The following is a 16,968-nucleotide window of genomic DNA, read 5'->3' as shown; positions in this document are numbered from 1 at the left end:
CGAGGCTGTACAAGTCTGAACGTATAGCGCAGTGCGGGCAGTCTCCAAAGTACAAGACGTCTTGGTCACATTGCTGGTCGGGGATCACGACTCTGGACTGGGATTTTGCACAGTGGAAGGGGAGTGCTGAAATGAAGTTCTGCTTTCTGCAGAGGTTTTAGGAGGAGAGGGAAAAGGAGACTGATAAAACCAAACCAGTCCTCACATTTTGACTGGAAGATGACTTCATGGTTTCACAGCTGCTTCTGCAGCTTTCTCCTCTTCTCTGACCCAACCTTGGGACTCCAAAGATCATAGAATCATAGAATCGTTTAGGTTGGAAAAGACCTTTAAGATCATCCAGTCCAACCATTAAGATGGGAGTGACATGGGTGGATGATGGAGCTTTCCAGATTTCCAAGCGCCCTCATGTACACAAAACCTCATAGATGAGGTACTAGCAGATGAATCTGCTATAACTTTACAAGGTAAAATACTGTATTTTTTCCCCTGACTTCCTAGTGTGGGAATAACTTGGTTTTTAAATGAACCTGTCTGGGGATGATTCTGGCCTGTGTTTTGCTAGGTTGAATTTTTAAGAATTTGTAAATATTAGTAAAAAAGTGGATAGCATTCTCCATTTGAAATTCATGGCATGAGCTGTTCAGAATTTCTGGTAGTGAGCAGTTGAGATGAAGCAATAGGGGCTGCAAGAACTGCATTCTGAAAACCAGCACCATGCTGGGAAACCACACAGTGTTTCACTCAAAATTTTATCAATAGTCTTCTGTAATGATTTTAGATACTTATCAGTGGGTTTTCTGGGATTTTTTTTTTGTTTGTTTCTTGTGGGGTTTTTTGTTGTTGTTGTTCTGTATAGTCTGATACATGTTGTCCAGCTGTTAATGTAGTCATGCCCTGGCTTGCAAAAGTTGCAAAAAACGTTGGCCAAGTGACAATCTGTACATTTTCTGTAACAAATGGTCTCCAGCTTTACTTCAAACAAACAAAGGTGGTGTATAGTAGTTCAAGATAAATGTGTTTGGGAAACTTTAATACATGATTTCCTTTGCCAGTTCATACTCATTTTCACTCGACACATTACTTTTTCATTTGTAAGCAAAGCAAAAAAATTGCTTTTGGTCTGTTGGAGTTTCTTTGTTTTGGTATCGTTCCTTCCCTGCAGCTGCTCCCCTCCAGTAGCTTGGAGAGCCCAAGATACCAGAAGATTTGTGGAAAATACACTGAGATCTTGTTGTTGTCTAATAATGTCTATGTTGGTTTAGAATCTCTTTCAATAATATATATTTTATGTTTGGCTGAGCTTCTTTATCCTTCTTCATGTAAAGGTTGTTATCATTTTTTTCTGCAAGTGCTCATCCACTGCAGGCTTAATGCAAAGCTGATTGTAACCCTACTGCATCTTACAATGAATAGATCATTGATACCCAACTAAGTGGAAATAATTTTCTATGGCAAAGCAGAAGATTTTAAAGTCGTATCACACTAACCTCTGGTAATTTACTGAGATTTACAGATTAAAACGATTATTTGTGAAATGACTGTGGTATAACATACACTTAAGATAGAGGAGGAAAATCAAATGCACTTTGTATGATTGTATACACTTGTCTATTTTTACATGTGTACATAAGCATTTTGTTTGTATATACATAGCATATGCAGTATAGCATACTGTAACCTGTGTGTGTAAAAATACATATAATATTTATGTAACACTCACACCCATTTGACAGCTTTGAGACTGCAGATGGATTTTTTGAAGTTGTAATTTTTTTTTTTTTCAGATTTGATTTAGCTTGTTACTTTTTCATAAGGAAAAAAAATTATACTTTTAACTCATACTATGCTAATTAAGTTAGTCTGAAGCTCTATCCCTTGAATCAACCTGAAGAGCATTGGTTATGTCTAAGATCATGTAATTGATGCCAACAATGTAATTTTACTGTATTGGCAGGTAAACATACAGTGTTGTTTTGTCTTTGTTCAAATGGAAGACTTCCCTTGCTTTTTGGTGTAAACCTCCTAGTAAATAATTTGCAATTTATTAGGAAAACAATGACAATGCATATAATTAGCTACTCTCTTTTGCTACCTCTATTTGATTACTTTCCTGCTATCACATGCAATATGAAACCATCTATTATGAGGTATAGAATATGTAAATATCTAACTTTACAAGAGAAACTGGAGACTGGTCCTTTTTCTAAAGAGGTGGAAAATAAAAGAATAATTGTTAACCATGTCCTTTCATTTTCTTGAAAACATCAATTACATTTACAAATCCCAGAAACACAAGCCCACCAGTGGAACAGAAATAACTCCTTTCAATATGCTTCAAAAAATCTAATCACATCTAACAGCTGAAATTTATTTACAACTGTAATTTGAAACATTAATTATGATAATGTGCTGACTTCTTTTGTAACATGGTTCTCAAAAGCCTGGCAGTTCTCTTTTTGGTCTTGATGTAACATATGTTTTGTGACTTGGAGTATTTCTCTACCTTTCTTTCTTGTTTTTGTTTTTTGAAATATACCCAGAAAGGAAATTTCTTTTTCTCTCTGTTTGTTAACTGTTTTCCTCACCTTCCCCATTATTCCCCCCAACCCGGCTGTTAATTCAAGAAATGGATTTTAGTGCTGATGCTGACTCTTGATGCTGTCGACAACTGAATGTAATGCTTTGTATTTTGGACACAGCAAACAGTAGCAGTGAGGATTTACTATACTGTGACACCAGTGCACTTCAACAGCGTCAGGGCAGGAAAAAAGCTGCTTATATCTTTGTCTTGTCTTGAGACTATGGCTTTAGAATGTGCCTTCTTGATATAAATATACATTTGGCTTTATTAAATTATTTTGAAAGGGCTTGGTTATTGCCATTATAGCTTATTTAATTATGAATAAAGGGAATCTGTGTGAGGAAATACTTTAATGATTTAGTTTTCAGTTGTGCAAAATAAGTCAAGTTGTCAAGATACCTGGCTTTACTTTAAAAGCCTTTAAAGAAAATGACAAAAGGGCTCTATTTTTCTTTTTGTTTTGTTTTTTAAGTTGTGTTTTTCTGTGTGATGGGGAGATTAGCCAAAAAAAAAAAAAGGAATTTTTATTAGGACATGAAAAGGTCTCTAATGACCCTTGAAAGTGGACAAAAGGGTAGCACAATAAGTGACAGAACTCTAACAAGGGTGGAGGGCATTCCAGGAAAAAAAGAAATTAAATCCTTTAATTTTTTTCGGCTTGCCATTTTCTGACAGCTTATCAAGTGGTTGGGACTTGTTTGTTTTGGCATGCAGCTCATTCATTGTAGGCAGCCGGTACTTTGTTCTTCTTTGTGGTTTCCAAAACCTGATTGTGTTTATCCTAGACTGTGGGAAAAGTGTATATTCCTGTTTCCTTTATAAAAGTAAACGCCAGGTTTTGTATGAAATTTTATTTCCCATATTTTCCATTCCATTAATCATTATTGTTGAAATATGTCAGGCTTTGGCACATCATCCTTTGTTTTCATATGATTGTACAGATTGCAGTGTCAGTGTGTGACCTGTTAAGTCAAAAAATAAGCATGTTTGGGCTGTAGTAATTATTACTTCATAAAGTGTAGCTGAGGAATATGCACCATTATTGAAAAGGGACCAGGATTTAATTTATTGCTATTAAAATTGTTTCGGGGGATATCTAGCTATTGTTGTATAGCACTTTCTCACTTAGTCTAGAGAAGGCAAGGCTAAAGGGAGCTGTGATAATGGCTCTTCACAACATACTTGTAGGTAGCTGTAAAAAGAAAGGCAATAATCTGTGTTTCCCGTCTGTGATGAAGGAGAATTAATGTGCTGCCGTTGCAGTAAGGGTTATTTTAGTCAGATAACTATGACAAAACTTCATAATGATAAGGATGCTGAACGCTGGGATAAATTGCCGAGGGAGACTGTGAAATCTCTGCAAGCGAAAGATTTTAAGAATAGGTTAGACACACATCGTTTGGGAGTGACACAGGTGTGTTTTGATTCTGCCGGGGGTACTAGACTAGAATAATCTCTCAAGATGATTTGCAGTCCTGTTCCTACGTTTCGTTGTCCTTAAAATGCTGAAGATCTCTGTGCAGCTCTTTGTTTGCAATTTGTACTCACCTTCTCAAATCTGTGCTTCTGTACTCGTATGTACGCATGGCATTGTGTAAGTATTAGGGCTGCGGTCTGTGACTAGGGCCCTGATTTTGGGTCTATACGTGCTGTAATTTAACAGCAGGAAGAAAAAGGGAGAAGAAACTTTTAACATTGAAGGAGGAGACGATTCACAAGAAGAAAGAATTCTTTGTGTGTTTTGCATATTCAGATTATCGATAATACTGTGTTAAAGCAATAACATTTTCTTTTGCATTGTCTTGTGGCTTACTGACAATGTAATATTTGAAGACTGTTTAATAACTTCAATCAACTCCTGAGCCGCAGTAGGTGACCAGACATTTCATAAGGTCATTTTTTACCCCTTTTTTCAAAGTAGCATCATTGGAGGTTTGCATTTTAAAAAGAGATTAAAATGTCTCTCATTAGGAGAGAATGAAGGTAATACTAAATGTGAGTAACAGGAATACAGAATCACAAATGTTTAGAGATGGCGAAAGCCTCATTATTCATGACATTAATCTTTCTGCAAGCCCAAGGTTGTTCTGTCTTATATTTGGCCGTATTTGTTTTCATTTTTCTTCAGAAATAAATTCTATTGAGTTGACTGAAACAAAACCAAAATCCGAGCTGAAGTATGAGTTAGACTTCTAGTACTGAAATTCTTGAAGGAAATTATTATATTTTATCTGTTTTATGTATAGTTTTGTGTACTCAGTTTGTTTTGATTACTTTACAGTGATGTGACAGAAAGAAAATGGAATGGTTTCAAATTCCGGAGAAGGTTCTAATCAGTTTTTACATCTGTTTTTTTCAGCGGCTTTCTCGGAATGCCTCTGGAGATACAAGCATTCAGTTTCTAGGCACAGTGGTAAGTATGTATAACTATCGTCAAGAGTTATGTTTGTAGAAGAACATAATCTAAACAGAAAAAAGGTAAATTATACTGGCAGCACATTTATGCTTGTCTTTCTGAAGGTTAGTATTATGTGTAAATATTCTGAGCTTAACAGCTGAATTTAGTCAAATTTCTGAAGCTTCCAAGGCATGGTGCACAGTATCTGCATTCCACTCTTCAATTGATTCAAGTCTGCCTCTGTTTCATTTATAAGGGATTTAAGGGTAACTGGTTGTAGACTTGTAAGTTTATTGCAACATACTCAGGTTTGATCCACATCAGGATCAAAGCCACTCTTCCCCACCACCTCAACTTTCTGATCTCTGTTGCTTCACCGTACTGCATACCCTCATATCCCAGAGGCGGGTCAGTAACTGTCTTATAAAAAGACTGTATAGTGATGCAAAGTGTTCTGTGCTTCTCCCAGATTCTGTTTGTTGGAGGGAAGTACGTTTAAAATCCTAATCAAATTTTACACAACTGGACAGAATTTACTCAATAAAATGGATTTTTCTTGTGCTATTATCTTGAGCAGTCACGTATACTATAGAAACTAAAGTTTTATGTTAGGTGCTGGATGTTTATAAACATACATGTGATTGAAGCAGCATCAAATTCCATGATTTGCGTGATTAAAATGCAGTCATTGAATTTTTCCAAGTTCCTTACGCACATAAAAATAGTTCTGAAAATGAAATAAAATTGAAATATGCTCTAAAGTAAGTTGTCCTGATTGCTGCCAACAGGTTTCTCTGTAGTGACATTACCAGTCAAAAGCCTGGGAATGAAACGTTCCCGTTAGAATTTAGTCCTGAAGTCTCTGTGCACTATATGTTTTGGACAAAAGTAGATTGAGTGCATATGATAATGCTGTCATTCCACTTACTTGTGATTAGTTCTCCAAGTCCTGTGAAGCCATTTTTTGGGAGGTATAACACGGTAAGAGTAAACTTAACAAGAATACCTGTAGACTTGCCTGATGTTTTTTAAAGATGAAAAGTGCCCCTAATATTTTTTGCTTCTGTAAATATATCTCTACATATGCATATACATTTATTTGTCTTATTCAATATCAAGCAGAGCGGCGGTTACAAATAAGACATAAAATAAAAGTTTTGTTCTGCGCTGTTGTACTTGTAAGGATGCTTTGGCTCTGGAGTGGCATCCTGCATATGCGAGATTGCTGCTAGCTGACTGATCTGATAGTCTTTGTGTGAGAAGAAAAGAATTACTCCAAGTAGATAAGATGTAAACACAAATGCGACTCGATAAGATAATAATGGAAAGATTTTAATCACTTCCCTGTAAGTAGGTGCTGTAGCAGAGAAAATTCTGATTAAGTGTGTATTTAGTGACACTAAAAATTAAATTTCTTGTTAAGTTAGATATGAAAACATTTTGTATTCATATGTTAGAAGTGCCCCGGAGTCTCACTTACAGACTTGAACTCTTGTACTGGGCCTTGTGCAACAGCAAAAGAAGACAAAAGAGAGTGCAGTATTGATGTGCTTTTAGCTTTAGAAAAATGATGATGAAACAGCTAATGGATTGTAATATATATCAGATCTTACTGACTAGATCATGTGCGTTTATTGGATCCTAGTTATTTTGGGAAATCAAGTATGTGATTACAACTAAAATTCTCAAGAGGACTAAACAGAAAAGCCTGTAGTACTCTAGCCACAATTTTTTATTTAATATAAATTATGCACGTCTAGCTGATCAAACCCAGAGAGAGAACTTCAGCGAGCAGGGTAGAGAAGCAGTAATGAAGTCTGCTTCCCAGGGTTTCCTCCGATACCAGTTTTCCCACGAAATCCAAGCCAGAGTCTGCACCTGTGTTCCTATCAGTTCCTCTAGCTTACTGTCCTTCTCCTTTCCCCTAAGTCCCTTTATTTAATTTGTCCTTTGCTCCTTTACCATCCTTGTACTCTTCTGATTTCAACTTAATACGCTCAGCATAGGTAATGGGGGGGGAAGGATGGGTTTTGCTTACAATAACATCCCCTACAAATTGCCTACACATATAGATACACAGCCTATATGCGTGTACCTGCTTGTGTATGTGTGCATATACACAAATGTAAATGTTCAAACAAAGAAAAGAATATCATCTTAATGAAGGTCCTAGAAATACATTTTGGGCTCACCATTACATTTATCTTACTAAACTTTTGCTAACATAGAAGTGCAGTCAAGATAGTAAGTGTTTCAAAGGAAGATTTAGCAGCAAGAAACTCCTGATTGCTCATTTCTATTGTAATGTATTGTTATCAACATAATAAACAGCTTGTGAAGTTATTGCTGTGCTCTTTTTTTGGTAGTAGAAAACGTTAGGGATAGCTTTGAGCATTCTGTATTACTTTTGACGGGGGCAAATGTTGATGGCACCTCAGTGGTGGCAGGCAGCGTGGTGCTACTGAGCGTACACACCGCTCACCTGTCCAGCGGAACGTGTTTTTAGAACCAGCTGATCAGGAGCACAGCTCCCTGGCTTGTCAGGAGGGCATCAGCTTCGATAAATGGCTTCACTTGATTTTTTTGACATTGGATGGTAGAAACAATTCTGCTACTGGGTTTTGATAAAACACAAGCCCCTGCTTCAGGAAGCCAGCTAACACTCTGAGGAGAAGTGAAAGGTATGCTCCTCTACTAGAAGCATCCTTGCTGTCCCAGTTAGCGAGGTGAAGGACAGAGAAAACTACTTTGCAGCAGAAAGGCAGCAGTTTAGTAGGAATTCTGCTGCATAACATACGGTAAACATGTGGACAGTAGGACAAGGGTTTTTGTTAGTGTGCCAGCATATTTCTGTTGTTTTAGAGGAGAACAATAAAAATCATGTTGCTTCCCCCACTGAAGTCATAGCTTTGAGTGCACACTGTTAGCATCATTTGGGGGTCTGCGTGGATTTGTAATAATATTTTTGTTTGTTGCTGACCATGAGTAGAAATTCTTTGCTACTTGAGCATTTCTCTTCAAATTGTAGTGGCACTAGATAGCTTATTTTCTCAGAATTGTTTTTTGGTAGAGGGCTATGAGTGTCAGATCTGATAGAGGACTCGTGCTGTTGGAGGCTATACAAGGATGTTTCTGCACAAGGAGCAAGCAACTTTTATATACTTTTAGCTGTAAGAAATGGTTGGTGAATGGAAAACTACACTGTTTTGGTTTAATTTTCTCGGGATGATAATATTTTGAGTCCTAATTAAATTATTTCAGAACAGACCATGGGTTATTGCTGTAATTGAGACTTTATATGAGTTTTTGCTCGTTGTTCCTCTCTGATGGATGCGACTAGATACTATGTGCTGATGCAGTCCTACTATTCTGCCACTTTAAGCTAGAATTATTCAGACAGTGTATTTATTAATACCATTGCCATAACACCAGAGAATCTTACTGTGCTGTATATTGTACAAAGAAAAAGGAAACAAGATAATCCATGCTTCAGATTAATGCCCAAAACTGTGCCCAAAAGCAAGAGTACCAGGAAAAAAGGAGGCAGTCCTTTATGGGTTGTCTCCGGTGTGTAGGCAGCTCACAGAAATAGGTTTGTAACAAACATAAAGCTGTATAGAAAAATGCTAAGATCTGTACACAGAGCTTCTGCTTCAGCTGCTGCAGTTCAAAAGCCTGTATGTTTGAGTAGTATTTTCAGAGGACCAAAGTCCACCCTTCATTCCTCTCTTTCTAGTCAGCCTGCAGTTTGTCGTGTCTCTTGTCTCTTCATTCCACCTCCTGTTCTCTTACGTGAGAGGAATGTTTTTTGCTGGTCCACTGATGGCCCCAGTTGTTGGTTGGTTATTCACACCTCTGTCGGCTGGACTTCAGCAATGAAATACATCTGGGCAGGCAGCCTTTTTAACACTGAGAAAGCTGCAAGTATATAGAGAACTACAGATCATTATGGAAGCATTAAACTTACTCTAGACTCTGTGTAATGGCCTCTGTGTAGAATTCTGAATAAAGAAGTACTGTCTGTATGCTCAGGCAGCGAGTGGCCTGGCTCCATCGCATCCGTGACGTCATTGTCAGCTTTGGGCTGCAGGCCATGCTTGACAGTGATGCTCTGCTGTGGAACACTTTCTTCAAAAGAGACAGTCCCAGAGAGTGAGAAGTCCCCAGCCACAGTGGAAAATTTCACTATCCTCTGCTCATCTTCTGTGCCATTTCTTTGATGTTCTGTTCTCTAACATCAGAGCAGCGATACAGAGAAAAACAGTTACTTCTTCCCTCTGGGGAAGGATGAAAGAACATATATGTGACAGATCTTAGTCATGTTGCTCAGTATATTACTTGACAATGTTCCTTCAGTGGTGAACACAATATAGGAACCCACATGGAACAGAGCGGAATTGCTCTGGCCTAAGGATCAAGCCGTCTCTAGGTGCTTCTGAGTCTCCTAGCACCATTTTCTTCGTTCAGCCTTCTCACTGGAGGTTTTTCCATTGCTTCAGTCTCATCCCTGATGGAGTGCTTTTTGCCACCTTTGATTTACAAAACATTTGAAGTTTTGCTGTGGAGGTTTATGCTCTCTTATGATTACTGATAGCCTGTTAATGCTATGCTTTCTGTTCTTCAGCCTTTTTGCAGGCCCATTTCAAATAGTCCAGAGACCCGCCGCCACAACCAGATCCGCAAACTCCAGGTTGAGAACACTGGATTTAGGAAAACTAGTCTCTGCCAAGCCCTGGCCATGCTTTTTAGTGTAGTTGGCATATGTTCTAGTACAGTAGTGATCACTCAATATTAATGACTTTCTGATTGTCCTTTAGCTACTTCCAGATAGATTGGCAAAAGGATGTTTCATACACAATCAGGGCCATTAGTTATGTATGTTGTTTATGAAGTTGGTCAGAAATGGAGAGCTTTACGTAGAGGCACTCCTCAAAATCTTTGCCTCTGCTTCCTGGCTTATTGCGTATCCATCATTTACATATCTAAGGTAATCCTAGGAGCTACCGGTCAGTATACTAACTTTACTTCTCACTGCCAGTACCCCTTCCCGCTCCCTCCTGCCATGACTTGTCTGCTTTTGCTTCAACAGCAATCTTCCAACTTTCTGCTCCATTACTGAGGCTTACAAGCTGTCCTGGAACTTTCCAGCCCGTATATAATCTCATCAGCTTCCAGACAGCTTCCTCCTTTTTTCTTTCTCCCTGCATTCTTACAAAGACCAATTAAATAGCAATAAAGATGGAAACTTTGACTGTATGAGTCTGATTTAGCTCACAGTGACAAATGTTTAACAACCTGCTGCTTTCACCCTTACAAATCATTGCGGTTCTTAACAGGTTTTCTTTCTTTCTGCTTTTCTTTCTATATGTGACATTTCTGAAACTAGATATTGAAGATTTATGCAGACTTTCAAACATGGGTTGAAAACCTGCAGAGGTTACAAAGGTTGTATTTATTGGGATATGTAGAGTATTAACCACAAGAAAATAAATGTAGTCCAGTAGGTGTTTATTTTGCAAGCTAATGTCTTTTTTTTAAAAATGGGTTTTTTTACTCTTCCTTTTCACAAGCCTTAGGGCTTGTGAAGGATTAGGGTCCCTGCTGATCTAAAGGGAATTCTACTGTTGTATGGATTTTTTCTTTCCACCCTGCTTCGGAGGCATTGTGAACCACAGTGCTTCTAGTAGTAGAGCTATCGTCAGCGGCATTTCAGTAGTGCAGGAGGTGTCACTAGGAAAAATGCGCAGTTGCTTCTGGAAGCATTAACTTCTGCAAGTCCCTTTTGAACATGGGCGGTGAGAATCCTGAGACTGGCTACAAGCTGCTGCAGTACTCTGCAGAAAGTGGGTAATTCATGCAACAAGGATTTCATTTGTGAAAGTAGTGATACTTTGGCCCATCATTGGGACTGGTCAGTGAGAATTGTTCCAGCTCACCTGATGTGGATGATCAGGTGCAACCACACAGCTGCATATGTCATTCTCATTTCAAGTCTCATTTGTATGTTTTAAAGCAGAAGGTATAGTGAATATATTAAAGCTGTCCATTGGGGGCAAACTCAAAAGCGCCTGAGAGATTTAGAAATACCAGTGTTACCAAAAGCCATGTCCTAAAATCACTTAGATTATTTTGGGAATCTTGCTCAGGATTGCTTTGGAAAGAGAAATAAGAAAGCACTTGGAGTTCTTTCTGAATTTTGCTTCTGTGACTTAAAAGAAACCAGAAATGCCACAAGTTCCCACAGAATAACTTCTTGTAGTCTTTGCCTGAGACCTCCCTGAGTGAGAGGTGGTGCTGTCAAGGCGAAGCTGAAGCTGCATATGTGCTTCTTGGATGGCCAACTGGCTGCTGCCAAATTTCCCTCGGCTGGAGTATGGATTTAGGTCTCTGTAAACTGGCTGTTTCCTTAACACAGCCAGTGCTCTTCAGAAGATTTGTGGAAACATAATTATGGTTCCTACAGTACTTATAGGTAGTTGGGCTTAGCTACGTTTTCTTCAAATTTGGTTGAAATTGATCAGCAGGTTAAACTAGTGTATGTGGGTGCAAATGGGTTAATTAGATGGAATGAGTTGGGAACGGGGATTGAGATGCAGAAACCTGGATTGCAAGCCTTGCTTTCTTATGAAACCAGGCTGGAAATGGGCTATTACATTTAGATTTTAATGTTTTGCTTTTTATTTGTTCATTTTTAATCTTGGCCTTTTCTTCTGTTATCAATTAAAGTTTTAATTTGCGGAGAAAAAGGTGTGTGATAACATCATAAGTAGGTCAGAATTCCCATGAATGTCCTTAATGTTGGTGGATTCTGTAGTGCATGTGCTATCTGTAGTGTAGTAGTCTTTGCTTATGATGTTATGCCCCTTATCTCTCAGAAATAAACAAATGGAAAAATAAGGATTTCTGATTTTCCATACTTCATTTAACAAGTTTCTTTCCTGTTGAGCTCGGTAGTGCTTTAAGGACAAAGACTGAACTTGGTTGGTTAGCCTGTTACTTCTTGGAACACAAGTGGACAGGTTACCCAAAGGTAACTCAAGTGATTTCCTTCAGTAGACTAAGACTTACCAATGTAGAAATAATTATTAGTTTATTTGTTTGGCCAAAGAAGTATTGTTGGGTTTTTTTTTTTTAACTGTATCAAGACTGTTACCTCATAGTGAAGATCTAGTGTTTGCTTCTGAAGATGATGTCTACTGCCAAGTAATAAACATATGTGTAGCCCACGTTTTTAAACAGTTTTCTGATGGCTGCAACTTTGGCATATACCCAAGAACTGTTTAGGAGGTATTAATTTATATGGCTTTGAAGCTTAACCAGGAATCTTAATGAAACAAAGGCATGATGGAGTTAGTAAAGCTAATCTAAATCTCTGAATGTAAATTTTAAATGAAGTTTTTATTGATAATAAATATACTTTGTTTTTCATTAGTCTTCTAGGCTTCAGTGGTAATATCAGTAAAATAAACATGTTTTACAAAGATTTAACATTAAAAATGCTATTAATATGACCCTTGGTACACCAGCACAATTAGATTTCAAAGTGAGCATTTAGGATGTAACAGCGATTAATGACAACCATCGAAAACAATTTTGAACTCCATCAGTTTAACTCAGGAGGGTAAACTTAATATGATAATTTATCTAGTTGAATTGTATCAGCTTAGCAGGAAAGTATGCAAATACGTGACCCTTACCTAGAATCTAAATGGATGCTGTGCTGATAGATTTATCAGTTCCATTAAAGAACTTTAGGGAACTTTGGAATTTCAGCAATTGTTCCCTTGGAGGCTGAAAACCAAACCTGATCTCATACTGGGACCATTCTGGTCTGCATATTTCCATAATTTGCCTTTGCTACTAATATGACAGCAAGACGCAAAAAACTGTTTCTAATAATATCAAATGGAGTTGTGGAGGACAGCATTTTAATGTAGTAAAAGACCTCCCCGTGGGGTTGTTATTGCCACTATAGAACAGCAGTTACACAGTTGCAACAATAGTCTCTTAATTGATTCGTTTAATTAGCAAGAGATGAAGCTTGTGCTGCATCTTGTCATCTGTTATCATGGGGGCGGCTACAGAGAGAATCTTTGCATTTGTCGCTCTTTACAGTCGGGTTTAAGTAGAGTAAAAGGAAACTTCCAAACGCGTTGCAGCTATAGAGGTGAGCATTGGTAAGAATGTTTTATGAGCATGCTTCCACGCAGGTTTTCAGTGTGTGGACACATCTGGTTTAAGAATCGGCATGGTCTCTGGAGTAAAATTTGTGACAAAGCATTGTTTTAGTGAGGGAAAATCTTAATCCATCGATGCCAGGCATTTCTAACCTAAATATGCAAATCTAAGTATTATAGGAATGGTGGATTATTTGGGGCGTCACTACTGTAGACTAGATTTACTTGGAAGAAATAGGGTCAGATTAGTGAAACCAGCCATCTGCCTTGTGATTGCTTTTTCGTGGCATTTTTGTTTCCAGAGTAGGTAAACAATGAGTTACATGAGCACATCGTCCGTGGTAGGAAGCATGTGTAAAAGAGGGACCTTCTTTGTGGTTGGTTTTCCCCTGAGTAGTTATGAATACAGATACAGTGCTGTGCTTGCTTCTGGGAGATTAAGTCATTTTTTACTCAGATCTATTTTATTTACATTTTAAGGGTATGTAAATAAATATATTTTAAAGGCATGTAAATATATCGGGAGCTTCGGTTTCATTTTTCTCCTCTCCTTGGCTTAGTTTTGTCTTCTGTTCAAGGTTATTCTTCCTTATGGAAGGAAATATTTCTAGAGGAGGACAAACTTCTTGTTAAATGCTAATTAAGAAAATCAAGGTTATGTTGGCATACTTCCATTGTCATAGCACTGACCTAAAATAAGGGATCTCTTACTAATCTGTAATAAATTAGACAGCAAGTAATTCTGTGCATGTGAAACACTTGAGATGTCTACTCCTGGTCTATTTTTTTAAATGCCTATGCTTTGGGGGTTTTTTTTGTTTGTTTGTTTTTGTTTTTCCACTTGAGTGCTGTAGCGTTGGACATGCCATCTAATTTTGGAGTACGATGGTGCTGTCAATCCGTGTAGCAAAGGGACAATGTGCTATTAGAGAAAGCATCGTTTTTAGGACAATTTAAACGAAGATTTAGCCCACTTATCATTAAAGATCCCATGGTAATTTCCACAAGGTTCTGAGACCGCTTCATATTCTGAGAGTCTTGGCCAAAGTCCACTTTGTGTAATTACCTTCTGTCTGCACAAATCCCTAATGCAATTTTAGATGTGTTTGGTATTTTTCACTTCCTGTCCTAAATAGTGAAAATATCGCCACACAGTGCTCATGATTACTGTGGGTTTTATCCTAAGTTCAAATAAAGAGATTCCTGTAAATTACCTTAGTGAATTTTGTTTTCCCATTGTTAAAGCACCAGAATATGTGACAAAATATGAGTAAACAGTAGGATACATAATTAAGTTTGCAAACTGATGAAATAACTCTAATTTTTTTACTTTTCTGTTTCATTGCATTTTGGCTGTCTATGAGCTAAAATATCTGTACTGCTAGGACCATCACTGAGGGAAAGGCCAACTCCCAGACCATGTCAGAGGTCAAACTTAACACACTGTACGGTGCTTTGAAGCAGGTAGGAAGCCAGTGTGGAGCTCTAAGTGCTGTCATCATGCGCTCAGTTGGCTTCTACTTGTGTTCAATACTTTTTTGTTCCCACAACCGAAACCCTTGCCTGTGCATTTGTCTCTTAACTAAAATGGGTTTCAGTTCCTCTTTCCGGATGCCTTTCATGGACTCCAGAATATGTATTCAACTATGCTGTCTTTAAAATGGTGTGCTTCTGTGTTGTCTCTTTTGATAGGATTTATTGCTTTATACATGAAGTTCAGTCCGCCTGTCTTCATCACCAAAGTCTTCTATTACTTTGTCATATACCATGTCAAATCTTCTTTTTCTTCATGTTTCATTTGTTCTTTCTAGTCATCCTTTCTTTGATTTTTCTGCCGTGTTTATCTTCTCCATCTTTTCTCAGATTGCTTCTCTTGTGCATTTCCTGCATTTTAGGCATACTTGGGTTTTTTTGCTAGAGAGATACATGGGTTGAGAAGAGAGGTGTTACTATTAATCCAACATTAACTCTGACGTTGTTCTGGAAGTAGCGTTTAGGAGAAGTATGAGGACAAGAATAGACTATAGAAAAATTGCTATGTCTCAGCAAGTCATACAGCTACTAGAATTAACACAAAAGTACTACCGACAGGGAACACCAGGGACTCTTGTAAGACAAAAGTCTTTCCTTTGTCCCTATTGTATCTAACAGTATCTAGGTCCAGATTATTACTTGTATGTAAAATCTAATATTAGCCTTCAATCAATATTTTGAAGCTCCGGAAATTTTCCCAGTGTTCATTTAAGACTTTATGCAAATAACAGGGGAACTGAATTTACCAGGCAGGAACAGACGGTTTATTTCACTTTTTGTGAAACTAAAGTTTCACATAAATTCTATTCTGTGTGAAGTACATTGAAAATTACGTTAACGATGTTTTAACAAAGAACTTGTGCATCCCTGGTTATCTGAAGGACAGCAATCCACAGTGCTGCAAACACTCGTAACTGGTACAGGCAGTGTCCATCTTCGTTTCATTCATGCCATTTGATATTTATAGCCCTTGCCCATAGTAAGGCGAAGGCAGGTGAAGGGCAGAGCAGTTGTAGTAGGAAGTATCATGCTTGTGTGACCATCTCCCAAACACCAGTCTTATGTCTTGGAGAGATGCCATGTTGGCAGGGTGCACAGGAAGTATTCGCATAGCAAATTGTGTTATGAGCAGCCGAACCACAACAAGGTTCTTCCTGCATCTGATGATAATTGTTTGATTGGGGGGAGGGAGGGAGAAAAGGGAGGTCAGGGCAATGCAGATGAAAAGGAAAGGCCCGCAGTATTGAAAGGAGAGTGAAAACAAACTGCCCCCGTGCCAAAGAGCTTCAGCGTATGTGACACAGCGGTGCCGCACAGGATGTGGGAATATTCCATCGAGGCCGAAAAGCCCTGTGGGTAGGAAAGCTGTGGCGATGTCCTCTGTTTCCACTGCTACCTCCTTCTCCTCCCTACTTCAGAGCAACTTCTCCTCACATGCCCTCAGAACCAACTCTCACTTACTGCTTTCTTTGATGTCAGTCTTCATATGAATAAAAACAAAGATGTTTGAATTTTAAAATACTTACATTAGTATTCTGTTACAAGTCTTTGGGCGTTCCTTGTTTTTTTGTGAGGGTTTTGTGTTATTTTGTTTTTTTTCTCCCCAGGTTTATCTTTTAGTTATAAAAGAGCCGCAGGGAAGCCCTCCCTTAGCCTTGTAAGTTCCAAGCCCACTGTTAACATTTAACAAATACTCAGCAAGCAGAACAACCCAATGTGGTCGCTGTACCAAAGCCAGATCTGGACACTGCATCAAGAAGATCACAGCTACATCCTGAAAGGCATCTGTCCCACAGCCTGTTTTTGCCACACTGACTTAGAAAAGGAGTATGTGATGATGGAAATATCTTGGTTTATGGCATCAAGTGGTGGCTTTTACGAGGCACAAACTGTACTAATGTTTCCTGTAAAGCGGAAGATACCTTCAGGAAGTTGGGAAGCACCTCAAGATGCAAGAGAGGCAGTGAGTTTCTCCACCCTTAAAACATTTCTCACCGTGCTGCAGGCAAGATGAAAATCTTTCCTAGTTTATCTTAAATAGCCAAACAGAAATGCAATGTTACATGTGAAGTAACTGTACAAACACACTCGCACTCTCGGAGAGGCCAGAGAAGGCTCTTATAGACAATTTGAGGTTGGAAAGGACCACACACCCCCAGCCTGTTCAAGGCAGGGTCGACTAGAGCAGGCTGATCAGGGCTGTGTCCAGCTGGCTTTTGAATATCTCTAAGGACTCCACAACTCCACAGTTTGACAATGTATTCAGTGATTGTGCA

At 38.4% G+C, this 16,968-nt stretch overlaps 1 protein-coding gene across 1 annotated transcript in view; it reads left to right on the top strand.

The window, feature by feature from the left end:
- The window catches only part of PCCA (propionyl-CoA carboxylase subunit alpha), a 322,247-nt gene that overhangs the window by 254,865 nt on the left and 50,414 nt on the right, over window positions 1-16,968 (top strand). Inside the window, exon 21 of the mRNA XM_075711566.1 lies at window positions 4,944-4,997. Coding sequence (XP_075567681.1) covers window positions 4,944-4,997 — 54 coding nt within the window. The remainder of the gene's footprint in view (window positions 1-4,943; window positions 4,998-16,968) is intronic.

This window comes from Pelecanus crispus, chromosome 1 (genome assembly GCF_030463565.1).
Source record: "Pelecanus crispus isolate bPelCri1 chromosome 1, bPelCri1.pri, whole genome shotgun sequence".
Taxonomy (NCBI): Eukaryota; Metazoa; Chordata; class Aves; order Pelecaniformes; family Pelecanidae; genus Pelecanus; species Pelecanus crispus.
The sequence above is the reverse complement of the archived record's forward strand: the minus strand, read 5'-3'. Positions and strand labels throughout refer to the sequence as shown.